We start from the raw sequence: 21,725 nt of genomic DNA, 5'->3' as shown, positions 1-21,725 counted from the left end.
CATTAACTTCTTATAATTGCATTTGTCCCCTCACTACAAAAAAAAAAAAAAAAAAAACCAAATTAGTGACATTTGGAATATTGACATTTTTAAAAAAAGTAACTATCGTTTTACTGTTCAAATATCCCTACTCATAAAAATAGGGACGTTTGAATAGTATTACTATTCATGCATGAATAGTAACATACTGTTGAGGGAGATGCCTTGCATATTGTCAAAGCAGTTAAATTGAGAGCAAAAGTTAAAGCAAATTTGATCATATAATTAATTAAAGTGGGGATGCGTCAATTGAGATCTTGGAGGATTGGTCATGTAATGAAGGACGCAAACTCAGCCGCTCATGATTTAGTTAGAGAGGCCATATATTAAGTGTCATAAATAAAGTTTGGGTTAAAAAAATTTCAAATTAGATCTATGATATTGTAATCAATGAGCATGTTAGAGCATACAATTTGTTCAAAAAAATTATCCATAATGAAACTAAAGTTAAAATAAATTTATTATCACTTTATTCCATTATCTCTTAATCATTGAGTCTGCAATTAATCTTTTGAGTATTTTTTAGTATTCTTGTACTCTTGAAATTATATTTCATTAAGTACATTTAATGACTACTCACTGAAGGTTGCACAATAACTTGTCAAGGAGGAGGAGGTGTAAGATATAAATATAGCTGAATTTCTCCTAATCACATGCATAGAAGAGACTTTTGAGGCAATGAATTAAGACAAGTGTTTAAATGTCAACTATACATGTGATTCAAAAAGTTTTTAAGCAAGAAAGAATCTCTTTCAATTTTTTATTTGATATAGAATAGCTCATGGTGCTGTTTGATGGTCAAAGTTTGAACTTTTTGAGGGTGACTTTTCTCCTTAATTAATTTGATAATTAATGATTTGAACACAGCGGGAAAGACCCGCATAGAATAGAAAGAAAAAAAATATATATATATAATGATTTGAATGTTTTCACAAATAATCCAAGATTGTGTCCTCAAAATTACACAAATTCTCCATAGGGAGTGGGGGAACAAAGCATTTTATAACGTTGTCATATGAAAAAATATATCGGAAGGATGAAACTTAGAGCCATGGCTTTTTATCGATCATATCCTTAATTTCAAGTGAATTGAATTACTAATAAATTTTCTTAAAACCAATTGATAACTATATCCATATATCACTAGGGATGAAATGAGGATTTCTTCTCGGGGTGTCAAAGCATAAACAAAAAATATATTAAGATTTAAGATTAAATTTGGGAGTGCGTTTTTTAAAAAATAATATGCGATTTTAAACCAAATCGCAACTTTATGGTGTTTGGGATTGCGATTTTAAAAACGCAAATTTTAAAATCGCAAAAAAATTTGCGATTTCCATAAGCTGATTAGAGGGTGCTTATTTGAAAAAGTGCGAATTTAAAACAAAACCATGATTTCTATTAAAAAGATATTTGGCACAATAGTTACCTTTTTTAGAACGGGAATGAAAAAAATACTAAGAATACCCACCTAAAATATATTAAAACCCTTATTTTCTCTTTTTTTTTTTTCTTCATCCTCTCTGTCTTGTTCATCCTTATTGGTAATTTAGTCATGAAACCGCAATTATTTGCTAATGTTATCCAAACACCCAATTAATAAAAAAAGTACTTTTTAGTATATTTTACCAAACCCCTATGCGATTTTAAAAAGTAGAGATTTTAAAAACGTAATTTTTAAAAACGCAATTTTAAAATCGCACTTATTGAAATCGCACTCCCAAATGGGCTCTTAGGCGTGTTCCATACGACAATTGTTTTTGGGGAAACTTCGTAAAGGCCATTTGAACTTCTAACTGTTTTAAGAAAAACCTCAAAAGTTCAAAAATTCTCAATTTTTTCCATTGAACTTCTAATTTGATGCAATCTCCCGTCCCCCCCCCTCCCCCCCCCCGTGGGTGGGCGCATTAAAACAGACAGTGAAATGGTTGAAATGACCTTTATACCCTTGAAACTTTTATAAAATTCTAAATTTACTTTTAATTTCAAATTACTTTGTTTTTTTTTTAAAAAAAAAATCAAGGGTATTTTGATATTTTTAATAACTTTTGTTAGGAGTTAATGCCAAAAACTGACGGATGGGGTAGATTGCATCAAATTAAAAGTTCGAAGAGTGAAATTGAAAGTTTTTGAACTTTTAAAAATCATCTCAAAACGTATGAAAGTTCAAGGGACATTCGTGAAGTTTTCTAATTTTTTTTTTTTTAAAGTTGATGCATAGTTTATATATAGAAGCAACTGGGTTGTGGGTTAAATGGGTATGAGATGGGTTGGATTTTTGAACTGTTCACCAACTGTTTGGACTTTCGAGTTTTGGCTATTTACTTTCATTTTTATGAGGTTTGGGCTGAATGAAGAAGACTTGGTCGTCTCATAATTTGTTTTTTTTTTTTAAAAAAAAAAAAAAAAAAAACCTATACAAATTTCTCCAAAATAAACTTCTTACCCCTTCAAAAAGCGTTTTCTTGTAGTTTTGCCCCTCCCACACCTAAAATTCTAATTCCACCCTTGTGTGTTTTGTTTGTCACACTAGTAAATAACCAACGAGGTCCCCAAGAGATAGCTCAATTGGCTGGAACCATGTCTAATGAAGTGGAGGTCACTAGTTCGAATCCCCTTCCTTCCTTTTGTGCGAACATGTCAAAAAAAAAGAAGTAAATAATTAACCATCGAGGCTAGCTCACAACCATTCAATTTTTCATATCCACAAACTATATATTACTTTATTATTTTTCATGTTTTAATGCATAAAATAATGTTTTTCCAAGCTTTCTCAAGCTATATATATAATACTCATTGCAAGCAATGCTGGTATATAGCAAATGGCCTCACTGGAGCCAGATGGCATTTGGAGCTCAAATTCAGTTCTCAGTGTCATGGAGCTTACAAAAGAGCAAATGATAGCCATCCCCCAGAGCTATATTTGTCCACACCAACAGCCTCTTGCTCTCTCTGCAGATTGCACAACTTTGCCAACAATCACCACAATTGACATGAAAAAATTGGCCTTTGGGGGGCCCACAGGATTAGAGGTAGAGAAGTTGCGTTCAACTTGCAAAGACTGGGGATTTTTTCAGGTTCTTCTATCAATTTTATTTAATTATTGGTTAATTAATTTATATTTAAATATGATTTCCCTTTGAAGATATATTAAGTAATTAGGATTCTTTAATGTACAGTTGGTGAACCATGGAGTTAGTTCTTCACTACTAAAGAAGTTGAAGCATGAGATTGAAGAATTCTTCAAGCTTCCCATGGAAGAGAAAATGAAATTCAAGGTAAAGCCAGGTGATGTTGAAGGCTATGGAACAGTTATCAGATCCAAAGGTCAAAAACTTGACTGGGGTGATAGATTCTACATGACAGTCAACCCTATTCACAAAAGAAAGCCATATTTATTCCCCGAGCTCCATCCATCCTTGAGGTTCTCTCTCTCTCTCCCTTGACTTTCATGATATTTAGATCTCCATCCATCCTTGAGGTTCTCTCTCTCTCTCTCTCTCTCTCTCTCCTTTGACTTTCATGATATTTAGATCTGAAAATTCTAAAACGACTCCAAACGACACCTATTCAAATGTCTAGGTGATTCACAAATATTAAGCGGAATAAGATCTGACCTAACAATCAATAATCAACCAAATACAGATATGTAATGAAAATCAAGAACACAGATATTTGGTTACGAAGAGGAAACCATTTAGAGAACTCTCTAAATGTAAAACCTCTCCGGGGCAGCCAAACCCAGGAAATCAATCCACTATAAGAAGAATAAGGAATACAAGAAGAATTACAAAACCTTTGCAATCTACTCTTCCTTGTACACGACAAGCGACCCACTTGACTTCTACCGCAGTAGCCCTTTCCAGAACATCTGGCACAATTCTTCTATACGATTTCCTTTCACCGGAACTCCGATTGGCTTCACGTATTTAATCCCTTCTCAAATAAGCTAGAACAATATCTCTCTCTAAGCTCTCTAATTTTGCTCTCCAAAATACGTAAGTTATAAATGGCAAACTCACGTAGCTTAAATAGACAAATAAACCTAATAAATCAGCCATGTCCGGACCCTGCAAATCTGAGGTCCGGACATGCCTCATAAAATGAACTTTCGGAAAATGGGGTCCGGACCCTGCTTCTGGCGGTCCGGACCCTTCCTTCAAAACCTTGTTTCTGGTTGCTGGAAATAGGGTCCGGACCTTGCTTCTGGGGGTCCGGACCTGCCTTCTAGAATCTGCTTCCTGGACATATTGAGGTGCTCATTTTCAACAACGTACATGCAAACCGAATGTGCCAAATCCTAACCTAACAAACTCCCCCTTTTGGCCATTCGGGGACAAAAATAATTTGTACATGAAAATGACACATCAAAAAATCAACTCCCCCTTTTTGTCTCGGAAGGACAAAGGAGGCACACAAAAAAATGAAATTCTAGAGTTAAAAAAAAAAACAAAGAAAAACAACCCATTAAACCTTTAAATAAGTAGACTAAAAAAAATATTCTGCCTAAAAGAAGAACAAAACAAAACAGGATGAGAAGATCATTCTTGCCAAAAACTGTCCTTGATATACTTCACATCTTTCTCCAAAGTAGTTAGGCGGGTGGTTATAGCTTCGATGCTTTGGCCTTGAGTCGTCAGGCGGTTGTTGATAGCTTCAATGCTTTGGCCTTGGGCTTTAAGTAAGTCAATGATTTTATTTAATTGACTTTGTGTATCTGATGATTCCAAGGAAGACGCAGCTGGAGGATCTTGAATGATATGAGAAGCATGAGCAGCTGAAGCATGAAGCCTAAGTTGAGCATTTGACTTCATCATTGTTGCTTTGCCAAAATAACCTTCAGGAGATTCCATATGTTCATTTGCAGCAATTTTTGGCAAAGTAGCGTGCAGAATCTTTGTGATGAGACCGCCATAAGGTAATGCAATGGAGTGATCGTCATGGAGCTCAATCATAGTCAACACCATATGAGTGCATAAACAAAACTCTACACGGGTAATTATACCATAAATCATCATTGCTCGTTCTATAGTCACGTGACTATTTCGAGAGATTGGCCAAATATTTTGCAGCACAATCCGTGTTAGCAGCCTCTCTGGAGCCCGTACATAACCAATCGGAATTTTGTTCTTGTTTTCGTCCCATACAAGCTTTTGACTCGGATTAAGAACCGCCATGATCTCCGCTTTAGTTGGTTGTGGCTCAGTCTTCAAAAATGGAAGCGGCTTCTCATTTGTCAAAGGAATCCCAGTAACTTCACTTATCAACTCAGGAGTGACATTGAGAGTTTTCCCTGAGACCTTGGTCTTGAATGACGGAGAATCAACCAAGTCAATGTCTTCGATGTTGTAGTAGAATTCCCGAACTAATCGAGTGTATACATTAACAGGAACGAACACAGAGGTCCATTGATTGGCCTGGAATATTTCATGAATGAATCGAAACGGTTCCACTTGAAGATCATTTTGCTCTACTCCACGCTCGATCACAATGTTGCGTGTCAAAAGCTTGTCTTGTAAGATTGATTTTTCTTCTCGAGTGCGCTTCCTCCTTGGTGTGGATTCCGAATTTTGATACACCATTTTCTGCATTCTCACCCCAAAGAAAGAAGTAAATGATAAAAGAATATCACAAATCACTAGAAGTAAATTTTATACCAATTGAAAATTCTAAAACGACTCCAAACGACACCTATTCAAATGTCTAGGTGATTCACAAATATTAAGCGGAATAAGATCTGACCTAACAATCAATAATCAACCAAATACAGATATGTAATGAAAATCAAGAACACAGATATTTGGTTACGAAGAGGAAACCATTTAGAGAACTCTCTAAATGTAAAACCTCTCCGGGGCAGCCAAACCCAGGAAATCAATCCACTATAAGAAGAATAAGGAATACAAGAAGAATTACAAAACCTTTGCAATCTACTCTTCCTTGTACACGACAAGCGACCCACTTGACTTCTACCGCAGTAGCCCTTTCCAGAACATCTGGCACAATTCTTCTATACGATTTCCTTTCACCGAAACTCCGATTGGCTTCACGTATTTAATCCCTTCTCAAATAAGCTAGAACAATATCTCTCTCTAAGCTCTCTAATTTTGCTCTCCAAAATACGTAAGTTATAAATGGCAAACTCACGTAGCTTAAATAGACAAATAAACCTAATAAATCAGCCATGTCCGGACCCTGCAAATCTGAGGTCCGGACATGCCTCATAAAATGAACTTTCGGAAAATGGGGTCCGGACCCTGCTTCTGGCGGTCCGGACCCTTCCTTCAAAACCTTGTTTCTGGTTGCTGGAAATAGGGTCCGGACCTTGCTTCTGGGGGTCCGGACCTGCCTTCTAGAATCTGCTTCCTGGACATATTGAGGTGCTCATTTTCAACAACGTACATGCAAACCGAATGTGCCAAATCCTAACCTAACAAGATCGATGGGACACGGTGTAAAATGCCTCCTCTACACTGGTCGGATAAAGCTCAGGCTTCTGCCAATTACCAACCACTTAGGATTAATTACTTTCATGACATTTTCCACATCTTGCAGGGATACCTTAGAGTCATACTTGTTGGAGTTGCAAAAGCTTGCCATGACACTTATGGTGTTGATGGGAAAAGCTCTGAAGATGGATACAAGAGAGATTGAGGAGTTGTTTGAAGATGGGTTGCAATCAGTAAGGATGACTTACTATCCTCCATGCTCACAACCAGAACTTGTCGTCGGCCTCAGCCCCCACTCCGACCTCACCGGCGTCACCATCCTCCACCAAGTTAATGAAGTAGATGGTCTCCAAATAAAGACAGAAGGGGGTTGGATTCCGGTGAGCTTCCTCCCGGATGCCTTCGTTGTGAACGTAGGAGACATCATGGAGGTTTGTCATACTTCTCTGTCTCTCCCAAGTAATGATGATTGAGCTTGTGATTGATTATTATTGGATTTTGATCAAATAGTGATTTTAAAAGCCATCTCATTTTTTGAGGAGACAAGAAAAACTTCTAAAATTACTCGTCCATCTCCCCATTTTTACTTCCTTTTTTAAAGAAAACATGTGGTATATTGAATCTAGTCATATCATGGTTTTTGGAAACTTTAGCAATCATACTCTTTTAACTTATAGGGTGCGTTTGGGAGTGCGTTTTTTAAAAAATAATCTGCGATTTTAAACCAAATCGCAACTTTAGGGTGTTTGGGATTGCGATTTTAAAAACGCAAATTTTGAAATCGCAAAAAAATCTGCGATTTTCATAAGCTGATTAGAGGGTGCTTATTTGAAAAAATGCGAATTTAAAACAAAATCACGATTTCTATTAAAAAGATATTTGGCGCAATAGTTACCTTTTTTAGAACGGGAATGAAAAAAATACCAATAATAGCCACCTAAAATATATTAAAACCCTTCTTTTTCTCTTTTTTTTTTTTTCTTCATCCTCTGTCTTGTTCATCCTTATTGGTAATTTGGTCATGAAACCGCAATTATATGCTAATATTATCCAAACACTCAATTGATAAAAAAAGTATTTTTTAGTATGTTTTACCAAACGCCTGTGCGATTTTAAAAAGTAGCGATTTTAAAAACGCAATTTTTAAAATCGCACTTATTAAAATCGCACTCCCAAACGGCCCCTTATTGGTCCAATATCATTTCCAAATATGGTAGAAAAGTTGTTACGTGATGCACGGGTAAATTTATGATCTAATTCAGATTTTCTGCCATATATTATTTTAACTATAAATAATTACCACATAATAAAATATTCTAAGAAGTCAATCCCAATTCTTCATATAGAAAACATTAATTTAATTTAATCATTAAGAATTATGAAATATAAATCCTAAAGTACAAATCAATTCCCTAACTGATCATGTGTAATTGCCCCACTCTTGACTTGACTGCAACAACTTTTGATTAAATATTAAGCTTTCTAAAGTGGATCATTAGGCCAAGGTTCAGTTACCCTAACTTATATTATCAATAGCAAATATTATTGAACAATAGGCCAGGTTCAGTTACCCTAACTTTTAAGTTTTAAGTGGAAAGTTTATGACATAGCAGTGAAAATTATTAGTGAATCCAAAATCCAATAATGATTCATTCAAACCCTAATTGTGATTTTTCGTGCAATCTTAGAGAGTGAGAGTGTATGTAGCATTTTTTTTATATATGTACTACCATGCACGCTCCACAGCTGATGTCCACAGCAGTCCAATACTCTATCAACACTGACCCAATGCATGATACATAGCCCTTTTTCTTTTAGTGCAACTCCACTCACCTATCACTACTATTCAATGACTTATAATACTAGTACTATTCCCAAACATAGTACCAAGGCTAGTCTATCGCTTGCTCTCTCTGTGACTCAATCGCAAAGTTAGAACCCATTTGACCTTATACTCGACATGGCGGCCACTTTAAACATAATTCACTCTTAAAAATTGGCTTATAAGGAAATGGTATTTTAGAGCTATATTTACGTGATTAAGATTGTATAATGCTTAATTAAGCTATGTGAGACACTAATTAGAGCATGTTTATGATTGTGTTTGAGAAAATATAGCTTTTAAGTAAAAAAAAAAAACACTTTTTTGACAAAGCTTCATTTTTAAGCTTTTGTCAAAAGTGTGTTTTTGTCATTTTTAGGCTTTTCAGACCCTTAAAAGCGCTTTTAATTTTTTGGAAAAACTTTACTTTGGCCCCCTGAACTTCCACCCGATTTTACAAACCCTCCTTGAACTTTCAAATTTCTCATTTTAGACCCTTGAACTTTCAATTACTCTCAATTAGAACCCTTCCGTTAATTTTAGCCATTAAAAATACAAAAAAAAAAAAAAAAGGGACCAAAATGCCCTTTATTTTCATTTTTGTAAAAATAAAAAAAAAATGTTTTAGAAGTTAGAATTTTATACAAAAGCCAGAGGTATAGTCATGTAACGTTTAAAATCTGACGGAGGGATCCACATTGAGAGTAATTGAAAATTCAGGGGTCCGAAATGAGAGATTTGGAAGTTTAGTGAGAGTTTATAAAATCGAATGGAAGTTTAGGGGGTCATAGTGAAGTTTCCGCTAATTTTTTTATACCAAACGGGTACTTTTTTCTTCAAATTGACTTTTTAAGTGTTAAACTCTTCAAACGCACACCTAAACAGGCCTTTAGTATCATAACATACTCTAAACATCCAATTTAATGTCATTTTGCAGATCTTGAGCAATGGAGCCTACACCAGCGTTGAGCACAGAGCAACAGTGAATGCAGAGAAAGAAAGGATATCTATCGCTATGTTCTTCAACCCCAAATTGGATGCAGAGATAGGGCCAGCAAAAAGTCTTTTAAACACAGAAACCCCACCATTGTTTAAAAGGATTGGAATGGAGGAATACGTCAAAGATTACTTCTCCCGTAACATGAATGGAAAGTCACTGGACAACATGAGGATACAAATCGGGGAAGGCAACAATGGTTGAAAACATATACAACACATGTATAATAGTACATGATAGTTTCGAAATTGAATACTATAATGTTATATATGGTGTGTGGGTGTGGCAATAAAGTCTTGTGTCCTATGATGTACGTGTTCAAATGGTAGACATCCATTAACTCTTGTCATGTTTGGTGTCATGTTTCTCTTTGTGGAAATGAAAAGTAGAATAAAATTTGATTCTTCTGTGAGAGTGCATCCTTCACAACTTTAAAGCTAGCTAGCTTTAGGAAAGTTACTAAAAAAGAAACGTTTACAACAAATAGCTTTTATTAGTTTGAGAGGATCGAATTTTAGTATCATAAGTAATTCTATATAAGTCTCTCTTGTGTCACTCTAAATCTAAGGTAGATCGATTTTAAAATTATTATTTGATCAAAATCCAATAATGATCGATCACAAGTCCAATAGTAATTTTAAGAGTCATGTCAATCTTGAAAGAACACAAAATAAACTTGTAGTATTAATCTAGTGTAAGTGTATCACAAGCCGTGTGTATGTGAAAAGAAGTCATTCATGAACAAATCAATTTTATGTAAAACCAGCAAAAAGAAAATGGTGGGGGGTGGGGGGGCCAGGAGGGACTTTAGTGGAAGCAGTTTTGTGTCAGCAGCTAATAATAGCAAGGGCAAAGGTGCAAAGCTGTACGTGTGTTTGGTCCAATTCCGTTTGTGGGTCTTGCTAGATTTTTTCTTTTCGTCACCATCCTTGAACCTTTGCTTTTAGGGTTAACAATCTCACCAATATTTAAGCCATCAAAAAAGAGTGGCTGTTGCTTCGAAGAGACCCTTTTGATAGCTTTTCATGATATATAGCGTACGTGTTCGATACATGGCTTTGTCGCGTGGCTTTATCGTTTCTCTTGATTTTATTTTTTTTTAATCTTATAAAGGGTATTTTTGTCTTTTTGAGTCAACTGAGAACGAGCGATCGAAGTAATTTCCCATGAACCATAATAATAATAATAATAATAATAATAATAATAATAAATAAATAAAAAAAGCTTTTTCATTTAACATGTCTATCTTTCGATAAACTGTACATTAATACTAATGACTTTATAACTTATATGTTGTGAGCATAACATTCATGATGATGGTGGTTATACCCATATAATTAAGAACTAGACCCCATGGTCTACATTTATTTTTATTCCTGTTAACTTTGGATCTAATGATTGTTAGTGACCAATGGGGCCATGTACGGATTGTGGTCGTGCCTTGGGCTTGCAGTTGCGGCATCGTTTGTGGTGTGGATCAATCAAGATCGAATGTGGTCAAACCATTAGTAGTGGCTTGATCTTGTACCTCACTTAGGTATCGGTGTTGTACCAAAGGTCCATCGAGATGTACAAACCCTACCGTGAATGAGAAAAGACACAAATAGACCATATAAATGACGATTATGCACTACAAATGACTATGTACACTTCATTAACATGATTTCCTGCACTAGATCCTATGTGCCTTAACCATTTTCAAAACATGCTTCTTTTCTATGAGTGCGTGATAACAAAGGCTACACTATTCAAATTTTCTTCAAAATACATCCAAATTCTAAAGTATTCAATCTTTTGATTAATTCTCGACTAAACTAGGCTCACTGCATTGGCTAAGTTTTATTGATTACCTACATATTAAGTTGTGGACTGTCATAATTACTTTTCTATATGTAAAACATCCCGATGTTTTACAGTTTAGCCAGCTTATCGAGACGATAGGTTAGAGCTGTTCACCTATCTAGAGATGTTGAATGAAGGGCTTGTAGTGGTAGACTTATGCATATCAATTGTATGTAGTTGTTTGAGACGGTAATTTATGTTTGATATTCTCTCACATTTGGAGGCTTTGATACGTATTATTGTTATAAAAAAATATATATTATTGAGGTTACTTAGTTTTCAACTCATATTATTATTTTTTTATTTCCTCTCTATTTTACTCAAATACTTAACATATAACGATAACATCAAGCGTTTCGGCATAGGAGCGATCAACAAGTAAAATACTGAAATATTACAAACCAAATCTAAAATAATACAAATCTAGTCTAGTTCTACGGCTCATTCTTCAAGCAAATCAAACAGGTGCTAGACCTAGTTCGAACTCCAACACTCTGATCAGCTACAGATGCTTGAGAAACTCAAATGTCGTATGATCTACATCAAAACTTTTTGAAGAACTCTTCAAAAGTAAAACCATTACGAGGCAGCTAAACTCTAGGGGACATATTTACAATAAAATATTAAAATTACAATAAATTATACTTGCAAAACCTTTGTAATAAAGATAAATTGTATCCAATAAACAACTAGCTTGTTTGTTTCATACCGCAATAGCTTAAGAACTCTGGCCAGTCTTCTAAACCTTGGTGGTTGAAGGTTTGCTTTTGTGTGGTTTAACAAAGTCTAGGAAAGGTTTAAGAATGAAAGCAAACGGATACTAAGGTTAATTATCTCCAAGAGCACAAAACAATGGCCTTAAGGTCTTCTAAAAATTGTTGATAAGGATGCTTATATAGATCCTGGGAAAGCATGTAATTTAGCTGCAAGTCATAATCAAATGGGTTAGTCACACGTTCGAACGCAAGCTAGCTAGGGTTTCACAGTTCTTTCGCTGGTGGCATTTGAACGTGGTACAACCAGTGTTGCAACCGAGCGTCTAGGATCTAGCTCAATTCCCTTTGAGTTTGAACCCTTTACGACCGGGCTTGCTACCGGACACCTCGATCTGTAGCTCTTGTAAAATACCTATGTTCGATCATTTTGCAATAGCCATTATGACTGAGGATCCTAGTGGTAACTTGTTCCATATATACTATGCTTCAACCTCGTTCAAACGTAATGCAGTCACCACCACAACCGAGCCTCTCGAGAACTTGAATTTCAACATCTTGAAGACATCCGTTCGAACTTTCTACGCGCGATCAAAGCTCTCGAATCTCAATTCTTAAAGTGCCTTGAAGATCACATTTGACCAGCCATCGACCGAGTTTGTGATCAAGCTTCTTGGTTAGTCTTGAATGCTTGCATGGCTCTTTTAACTCAATTTGAAGTCCCCAAAAATTTGCCAACATACAACCTAATTAACACTCAGTGCTCCAATATTGCTTGAATCAGTTTTTCTGATTGGCCTTCTATAGTTTTAAAGAAAGTTCCCACATTAATGGTTAAATGATTAGACTTTGATAACTAGATTTGATATTAATTGACCTAAAGTACAAATAAACAATGTTGAAGTAATGTTAAACACATACATTGCCCACATTCCCGTAATAAAGTAATAGTTTTTACCATGGCATGATTGCAGTTTCATATGCAGGAGTGACCTCGATCTTATGTGGTGACTCTAGCTGATATTAGAGCAAATCTCAATTGTTTCCTGATTGTGAACTTTCTAGAAGAATTACTTATAGCCGGAAATTCAGGAATTCTAGGGTTTCCTACTCTAGGACTCTAGAGTCCTAGAGTAGGAAACCCTAGAGATCTTCCCAAGAGATCTCTAGGGAAGATCCTGAATATTTCTTCAGTTTACATGTAGGAAAAACATCATGTCATTCAACAGAAATTACACAGTAGATTATTCATCATTTTCTCTCTTTTCATTTTTCTGATCATCTTTAGCTTTTTCAAGTACTTTCCTTTTTGTAAATTCGCCAAGTTTTCTGATCATCTAAAGACTTTAGGATTGTTTGTGCCTTACCAAGTCCTTTTTAAAAAAAAAAAAAAAAAAAAAAAAAAAAAAAAGTCCTTATCGAACTCTCACGTTAAAACAAAAAACAACCAAAAAAATGAATCCCACATGTGGAAATACAATTTTATATATATTATACGTGGATGGCCTTGAATCGTCTGAAGAATATCATTGTTAATTACAAGTAAACGTTTGATCATATCAACTGTATAGAAGTAAGAATTCAGTTAATTAATTAGCATTTAAAAAAGATTCGAAATCCATCAGTCAAAGCTTCTTTCTCTTGTTTATCCACAAATAGCGCAATTATAGGGACAAGCCAAGTTAATGTACCCCGTCTTTGGAGCACAAACATCAATCAAACATAATCTAGCTAATTAACCAACTCTTTGGATTAGATTAATTTAATAAACAACAATTACGTAACCACCGAATTATGACATGTGCGTATGTTGGATGCATAGAAAAATGACATGACATGATATGACAGATTGATCAAAGGATTCAAATGCACGAGGATAAAGCAAAATATGATGTTCGTCAACCTCTATGAGCTATCAATATCCCCAAGCTTGGCCTGTCTGCTGGCACATGCATGCGTCACGGATGACGACTTTACGATCCATGGTGACATTGAACTTGCTCAAGCATGCATCATCAACTTTTACAAAAGAAAATTCCAGATTAATTTGAAGCACGTTTATATGCATTATGAAAATACATTACTTTGATGATCAGGAACATGCTGTGGCCGACAGTCACGCCTGACGCAACCTAGAAGGATTCCAGGGATACCATAATTATGATGAGACGCTTGTAAGTACATTTGAATGAATATTAAGGATACAAATCTTAATTGGTTCAAGACTCCATTTTAAGTTTTTGCTAAAAAACCCCAAGTAATTCCCCACTCCGGCTAGGGTTTCTGTTGGTGGCTCAACCACCCCTAAGGTTGATCTTTTGGGGTGGTTTTAGTCACCCATTTTTGGTCATTGGGGGAAGCCGAACCACCCCAAAAGCGTTAGGAGTGGTTTGGGCACTCCAGACGGGCTGCAAGGATGGCTGAAACCGGCTACCGTCATGACAGTCCGTTAGTTTGGCTAACGAAATTGCGACAGAGATAGTAACCATCTGTGATACAAATTGAAATTTAGGTGTAAAAAAATAAAAACGTGAAAACTTAAATACTAAAAAGATAATTAACTCTTTATTTTATTGCATTTAACGATGTATATAATACTATAGCTTGGAGTGATATATTGTTACGTTAATTAAAAAATTTAAACCACGTGACAATAAAATCATTACCATACATGTTAGACTCGATCAACCTTTCAAGAGGCAGGTGCACCAACTGCACCAACTATATATCATACGTGTTATTCAATCTTCCTTGCCGTAAAACCCATATTTACAAATAATTCCCAATTTTCCATGAATGGCAAATGGGTTTTTATGAAGTCAATATTGTTTTCAAATGCTGCTACTCATTCACGATGATGACTAATATTCATGCCATTAAACTTACATATCGAAGGAATTTTTATCTTGGACGATTTTCTTTTGAACTATGTTGGAGGAAAATTCTTAAATCTACGTAGAACATGTGATTTATTACATGTATATTTTAAAAATACATATGAGAATTACAGGATTTAAATATAATTAAATATATTAGATTAAAGGAATTCCTCCAACCCATTTGAAAGAAAACTTTGTCTATCTTTATATTCACGTATGCACCTTATGCTGGGACAGAGTTTTTCTCCTAGCTGGGTTGGAGGAACTTCCTTCAACCCAATCTATAAAAATGACATGTGTCAATGTTTTTAATAACATGTGAGATGCACATGAATTTTTAATATTATTTATTCCAACTTTGTCCATGCTATTAAAAAACATGTATATCTCACATGTTCAAATGACACATGTCATTTTTATAGACTAAGTTGAAGAAAGTTCCTCCAACCCAATTTGAAAGAAGTTCCTCAACTCTGTCCCCTTATGCCGTCTTCTAGAATATATAGTTTAAAATGAATATCATAGTAATTTTAAACTTGTTTAGGATATCATATATAGTAATTAATGGTTTTATCTACCTCCTCAAAGTATTGGAGGCCAATGCATGGATCTTAGCTCTTTCTTTCTTTCTCGGAAAGGCTACCATCCCCACCAATCATATTTCACTATAATTGTTTTTGATTATCAAACATGCATGATATTACAATTGGTAAGAATCTCAAAGACACGTTAAAACACAATTGGCATCACATGGCATTACATATATAGTCATAGATATATGTAGGTTGAGATGTTATTTTCCTGAAAATAGCACTATCCTAGTCATATATAATCATAGATATACAGGGAGCTATGATCTCTTGTCAACGATCACCTCTATTAATGGTGTAGACAAGGTTTCAATTAATTGTTTCCTTTGTTGTTTTGATAATTATTGTACACCAACTTGAGTTGTCCACGGATTAATTCCATAACATGTGTTACATATGCACGTAATTTCACGTGTCTTTTTATTCACGGCAATATTTTTCACATCTCATTTTACAAATTCAATATATATATTAATCATTAGATTTGTGGACCTACACGTACAAATTCAATAGTAAATTCATCTATTCATTATGAAGATGGTTAAAAATAAAATGAATTCTACCGTATATATATTTGAAAAGATATGCAAACCTATGAACTTTTCTGTCAAATTACCACTATCAGCTATTTTGTTAATTTGATAGTTAAGATGAACTTGATAACCATAAAGAAAAGGTGAACCAATTAATTCTTTTAGAGAAATGCGATACACCGCATTTTATTGATATGACACTACTAATAAATAGCCCTTGTTAAAAATTATATATAAAAATAAAAAAATAAAAAATAAAGTTTTAAGGCAAATTGATATAATTTCGCATCACTTATCTTAAAAACTGAAGCTAATAGAAATAAATAAATTTAATCATTTAATCAATGCTTTAACACTATATATATAACACAGATACTACTCATTATTTTATATCTATATTATATTCGTCACAACAATGAATTGTCTGTCAAGCCCTAACACCATTTTGATTGTAATTAATATTAGCAAAATTATTATTATTATTTGCCAAAAAATGTTTTTTCGGGCTATATATACCCACTGCACCATGCTGGTATGGTTAATTAATTAAGAGATGGCATCACTAAACCCAGCTCCCAGCGTTATGGAGCTCATCACCAAAGAGCCATTGACTGCAGTCCCAAGCAAATACATTCGTCCTGATCAACAACCTATTGCTCTCTCTCATGCATGTGGAAGGCCCTTGCCAACAGTCCCCACAATTGACATGAAAAATTTGGTCTTGGGGGAGGCCACACACTTAGAACTAGAGAAATTGCACTTATCTTGCAAAGATTGGGGCATATTTCAGGTTCTTAATTTACATATGTGGTGTTGTTTTTTTTTTTCCTTAACCAAAATAAAAACTTGAACATATTTTTGTTTCTCAGCTGGTGAACCATGGAGTTAGCTTTTCACTTTTGGAGAAGCTGAAAAATGAGATTGAAGGATTCTTCAAGCTTCCCTTTGATGAGAAAATGAAATACAAGGTAAGACCAGGTGAGTTTGAAGGCTATGGAACTGTAGTTCGATCTGAAAATCAGAAGCTTGATTGGGGTGACAAGTTCAACGCACTAATCAACCCTATTCACAGAAGAAATCCATATTTATTCCCAGAGCTCCCGCCATCCTTAAGGTTCTCTCTGTTTCTCTCTCTCTCTCTCTCTCTCTCTCTCACAAATGGACTTTCTTCTTCTTCTTTTTTCTTTCTTTTTTTTTTAATTTTTTTATCTCATGCAGGAATACCTTAGAGGCATACTTCTCAGAGTTGCAAAAACTTGCCATGACACTTGTGGTGCTGATGGGAAAAGCTGTGAAGATGGAGAAGAGAGAGATGGAGATAATTGAAGATGGGTTGCAATCAATGAGGATGAATTACTATCCTCCATGCCCACAACCAGAACTTGTTATGGGACTTTCCCCTCACTCGGATGCTTCTCTTATTACCATCCTTCACCAAGTTAATGGAGTGGGAGGTCTCCAGATAAAGAAAGATGGGGTTTGGATGCCACTCAACTTCCTCCCGGATGCCTTTGTTGTCAATGTAGGAGATGTTATGGAGGTCTGTCATGCTTAATCTTTTCCTATGTATTAAATCTGTTTATTAGATTTTTTGAAGCCCTAGGTATCCAATTCAAATATTTTATTGGTCTAATATCATTTCCAAACATGGAAAAACACATGTTTAACCCCAAAGTATAACTACTTTGATATTTTTAATTCAGAATTTAAAAGATGGCACTTGGAACTCAACAAACTATCAAACTGTAACACTTTCCACCCTTAGTTTAAGTTCTTTTAGAATCTATTTGGATGGAAATTATTTTATGTGTGTTGCAGGTGACACTTTAGCCCCAAATATTGCTCTGGAAAAGGGGTATTTAACAAAACTTTTGTACGTAGGGTACTAATGAAACTCAGTTTTTACACCCAAAATAAACAAATAAATAAATAAAATAACAAAACAAAACAAAAACTAGAAAAAATAAAAATAAATAAAAAAATGAAGATGGAGGAGAGGCCTCAGGGTAATTGGACAACCCACTCACGTGAGGGTGGAGGTCGTCCAACCGCCTCCTTGGGAGTTTTTGAAAGTGGCTCATGCAACCCCTAACCTTTTAAGGGTAGTCTGGCCACCCCTGTGATATTTTGAGAGTAATTCAGCCACCTCATAAATGTCTTCTAAGGTGGTTATCAGACCCCTCACCCTAAGTGACAGGGTGATCTAACCACCTCCAATTGGTGGAGAGTGGAGTCTCTTTACTGCATTACTTTTTTTAAGTTTGGAAAAATTGCACTTAACCCGTATGAACTTTTCTCGCTTTTACAATCTTCTCTTTAAAGGTTTAAAGCTCTTAAAGTGTATGCAACTTCTAATTTTTTGTAATGTCACCATTCTCATTCGGGTTTGGGATTAAATCTGATGGCAATGGGTAAAATGAACTTTATACCCCTGAAAATTTTATAAAATTTCAAATTTATCATTAATTAAAAATTAAAAATTAATTAAAAAAAGTAATAAAAAAATTAAAAAAAAAAAAAAAAAAAAAAAAAAAGATAGGAAAACCATGTGTTGCAACTTGCATGACCCATGACTGTGGGTCGTGACCCACAGCAGGGTCCGGTACTGACCTACTGCCATGGGTCACCTTGTGGGCCTGGTGACCCATCATATACAGGAAATTTCTTAAAAATTAAAAAAAAAAAAAAAAAAAAAAAAAAAAAGAAGGTATTTTGGGATTTCTACACGCATCTGTTAGGATTTAACAAATAATCATAAAGAATGTGTGAGATTGCAAATTTTTTAAAATTGGATATACTAAATTGAGAGTTTTTGAACTTTGAATGAGATTAAAAGTAATGAAAATACATGGGGTTAAGTGAAGTTTCATCATTTAAGGTTTTTTTTTTTTTTTTTTTTGTCTTTTTTCTTGCTTGTTTTTTTATTTTTATAGTAGGTATACGAATTGAGTTGCATTAATTAGCACACCCACAAAGTTTAAGAAAAATACATTTTACCCCACCTGGAGACATTTTAGGGCTTAATAGACGCAAAAATGTCAAAGTAATACTTTGGGGATAAAATATATTTTCTCCTAGATAAACCCAATTCCATCTTCTCAGTGGTAATACTTCAGACCACGCACCACCTCACTAGGGTAGGGGTCTGACCACCCCTCAAGACGTTTTTGAAGGTAGCTCAACCACTCTCTTGAGAGTTTTCAGTGGTGGCTCAGACCACCCCTAACTTTTCATAGGTGGTCTAGCTACCTCTAAGTTATTTTGGAGTCATGCATAAACATTTTCAAGGGTGGTCAGACCACATCCCAACTAAATCACAAATATAAATATATAATCCAACCCTAATTACCTTGCAACTGCTAGGGAACATTCTCACTACGATTTATACAGAACAGCAACCTTAAGCTAGCTGCAGTAACATATATATATATATATGCATGCACAAATAAACGAATGAAGAACTAAAACACGTGAGTTGAGCATGCATGCATGCATGGTGTTGTGTGGTTTTGCAGATCTTGAGCAATGGGGCATATAAAAGCATCGAGCACAGGGCAACTGTAAATTCAGAGAAAGAAAGGATCTCAATCGCCATGTCCTTCAACCCCAAATTCGAAGCAGAGATTGGGCCTGCAACTAGCATGTTAACCCCACAAAACCCACCATTGTTTAAGAGGATTGGAATGGAAGAATATGTGAAAGATTACTTTTCCCATAACCTAAATGGGAAATCATACTTGGAGAAAATGAGAATCAAAACTCATGAGGAAGACAGCACTACTACCACTACTACTACTGCCTGATGATGATAGAAAATGAAAATATCGTATGTTGTTAATTTGTGTGGCAATAAAGTCCTATGACTATAGTGTGTTTTCGAGTGGTAAAAATAATCCCATTTGGCTACAGCTCGAATGGGTCTAAATTGGTTAATTTGCTTAACTGTTTGTTTGAGGTTATGTTGTCTTATATATGATGCTTTGTAGAAATGAAAAATAAATGCATATATATAAATAAATAAATTGTTGTTGGTGTGTGACATGAATGTTTATTTTCTTGTTGTTTTCCTGATGGGCATCTAGCATCACGATTTAAATGATATCATGATACTATGTTGTGGAGCATCTTAAGCTTGAGAGGTCATGCTAGAGACAATTCCATAAGTAATGATCCAAGTAATTGAAGTTGAAACTAATTAAAATGACCCATTCTTCTTAGAGGGTCATTTTACTATTAAAATAATCTCTGGTGAGGTTGTTTTGTTAAAATGACCCCATTCCAAAACGTCCTTAACGCTAAAGTTTTTATAGTAAAAGCGGATATATATATATATATATAAGTTTAGATCAAGTCAATAGTCCTGTATAAGTCTGACACAATATATGAAATGATCATCAAGATCACGCACGTTGACCCCCTCAACAAAACACAACCTTGTCTTTTTCTTTATAGCTAATGATCCTTGTCTCAGAAACTGCAGTACCGTCTACACATGCAGTTTAATTAGAGAAGGAAGAGATTGAGAGGAAACTCAATTATAGGTGAGTCATCCCTAGATTGGGAGAGAGAAATATTGATATGCGATTTTTTTTTTTCTAATTAAAATATTGATATACAATTGTATCCTCTTGATCTTTTCAAAAACAAAAAAGCCTTTGAACGAGGAGGTCAACATATAAGAGTCGTGATTATAATGTTGTTGAACAAGCAAGCTAGCTAATATCCGGTTCCTGTTATTTATTCTAATATTTAATTGGAAGATGAATTGAATTCAAAATACACCAACTAGGACATGTTTGGTATGGAGAATAGACTTATAAAGGCTATTCTTATAGAATAGTCATTCTTTTGTTTGGTTGCACGAATGATTATTCTCCTATTTATAGGAATAGCTATTTCTATCATTTTTTTTAGAGGAATAGTTATTCCTTAAAGAATAGAATGGGGTTTTTTAGAAAAGCTCATTAATTTTTTTTTTGAAAACCTATTTAACAAAAAACAACACAAAAAAAAAAAAAAAAAAAAGGTTCAATGGATGGCTTGTAAGAAATTACATTTAAAGTATGTCCCTTATGTCACATATATTATTGTAATTATAAAATATATATAATTACGGTGTTCAATAATTTATTCCAATTGTGTGAAATCAAATATTCTGAATTAAATTGCTGATTTAATTCTTGTGGAACAAGTATTTGATTTCATTACTGATTTGATTTTGTGGAACCAATTAATTGTATTGATTATTTATTTGATTTTTTATTTCTTGATGGGAGGAATAATTAAGGTAATAGCTCTTATTAAGGGTCCCTGACCTACCTATAAATAAGGCTTGTGTATTCCATCAATTGGCACTCACGGGTAGGCATAGGTCAGAAGAACCTCTCAATTATTGTTTAGTTTTAGTTTGGTTGCTGTGAAGTTGTTTTCAAGCTGCTTAAGCAAAGCAATGGCCGGAGGTACATATATATTAAATTATTTCCGCTGCTAATTTTATTGCTAGTATTTAATATATTTGTTAATTCTTACATGTGATATCAGAGCCATCTCTGTGCCATATTTGCTCAGCATTAAGTTGTATTGTTTATTATGCTCGATTTGTGAATATTGTTTAGTTTTATATGTTGTTGATAATCTGATTGCAACAAGACATGCAATTTTAACACTCTGGGTGTTTTATTTCTGAATTGGTATTGCACGTATTGTTCTATTTTGAATTAAAACTAACAATTTTTGGGTGTTTTTGGAGAGGCTTTGACCATATTGCCCTTCTTGTCCCCGTACGAGAACCCTTACCAAAATCTGGTTCTAGCCTCACCCACTGCCACTGCCTAGCCACCGTAACCCACTGCCCTGGCCTC

General features: G+C 34.7%; 3 protein-coding genes across 3 annotated transcripts; 2 read left to right on the top strand and 1 right to left on the bottom strand.

The window, feature by feature from the left end:
* The first annotated feature begins 2,861 nt into the window (after window positions 1-2,861).
* Window positions 2,862-9,511, top strand: LOC132169380 (protein SRG1-like). The gene is made up of 4 exons (XM_088514037.1): window positions 2,862-3,116; window positions 3,219-3,463; window positions 6,595-6,919; window positions 9,248-9,511. The coding sequence occupies exons 1-4, from the start codon at window positions 2,862-2,864 to the stop codon at window positions 9,509-9,511; spliced, it is 1,089 nt and encodes a 362-aa protein (XP_088370163.1).
* On the bottom strand, window positions 4,581-5,621 carry LOC132177110 (uncharacterized). The gene has a single exon (XM_088512355.1). It carries the CDS (start codon window positions 5,619-5,621, stop codon window positions 4,581-4,583), a length of 1,041 nt encoding a protein of 346 aa, XP_088368481.1.
* A 6,906-nt stretch (window positions 9,512-16,417) lies between the features above and the next one.
* Window positions 16,418-19,667, top strand: LOC132169379 (protein SRG1-like). The gene is made up of 4 exons (XM_059580418.2): window positions 16,418-16,654; window positions 16,734-16,978; window positions 17,083-17,404; window positions 19,380-19,667. The coding sequence occupies exons 1-4, from the start codon at window positions 16,418-16,420 to the stop codon at window positions 19,665-19,667; spliced, it is 1,092 nt and encodes a 363-aa protein (XP_059436401.2).
* Window positions 19,668-21,725: the final 2,058 nt, after the last annotated feature.

Source organism: Corylus avellana, chromosome 1, assembly GCF_965113065.1.
Source record: "Corylus avellana chromosome 1, dhCorAvel1.hap1.2, whole genome shotgun sequence".
NCBI lineage: Eukaryota > Viridiplantae > Streptophyta > Magnoliopsida > Fagales > Betulaceae > Corylus > Corylus avellana.
This window is presented reverse-complemented; position numbering and strand designations above follow the sequence as displayed.

Excerpts from the sequence above, each read along its gene's own strand:
- LOC132169379 (XM_059580418.2), top strand. The coding sequence starts at position 16,418 with ATGGCATCACTAAACCCAGCTCCCAGCGTTATGGAGCTCATCACCAAA. Across the intron at positions 16,655-16,733 it reads AAGATTGGGGCATATTTCAG|CTGGTGAACCATGGAGTTAG; the intron begins GTTCTTAATTTA and ends TTTGTTTCTCAG. Across the intron at positions 17,405-19,379 it reads ATGTAGGAGATGTTATGGAG|ATCTTGAGCAATGGGGCATA; the intron begins GTCTGTCATGCT and ends GTGGTTTTGCAG.
- LOC132177110 (XM_088512355.1), bottom strand. The coding sequence starts at position 5,621 with ATGGTGTATCAAAATTCGGAATCCACACCAAGGAGGAAGCGCACTCGA.
- LOC132169380 (XM_088514037.1), top strand. The coding sequence starts at position 2,862 with ATGGCCTCACTGGAGCCAGATGGCATTTGGAGCTCAAATTCAGTTCTC. Across the intron at positions 3,117-3,218 it reads AAGACTGGGGATTTTTTCAG|TTGGTGAACCATGGAGTTAG; the intron begins GTTCTTCTATCA and ends TTTAATGTACAG. Across the intron at positions 6,920-9,247 it reads ACGTAGGAGACATCATGGAG|ATCTTGAGCAATGGAGCCTA; the intron begins GTTTGTCATACT and ends GTCATTTTGCAG.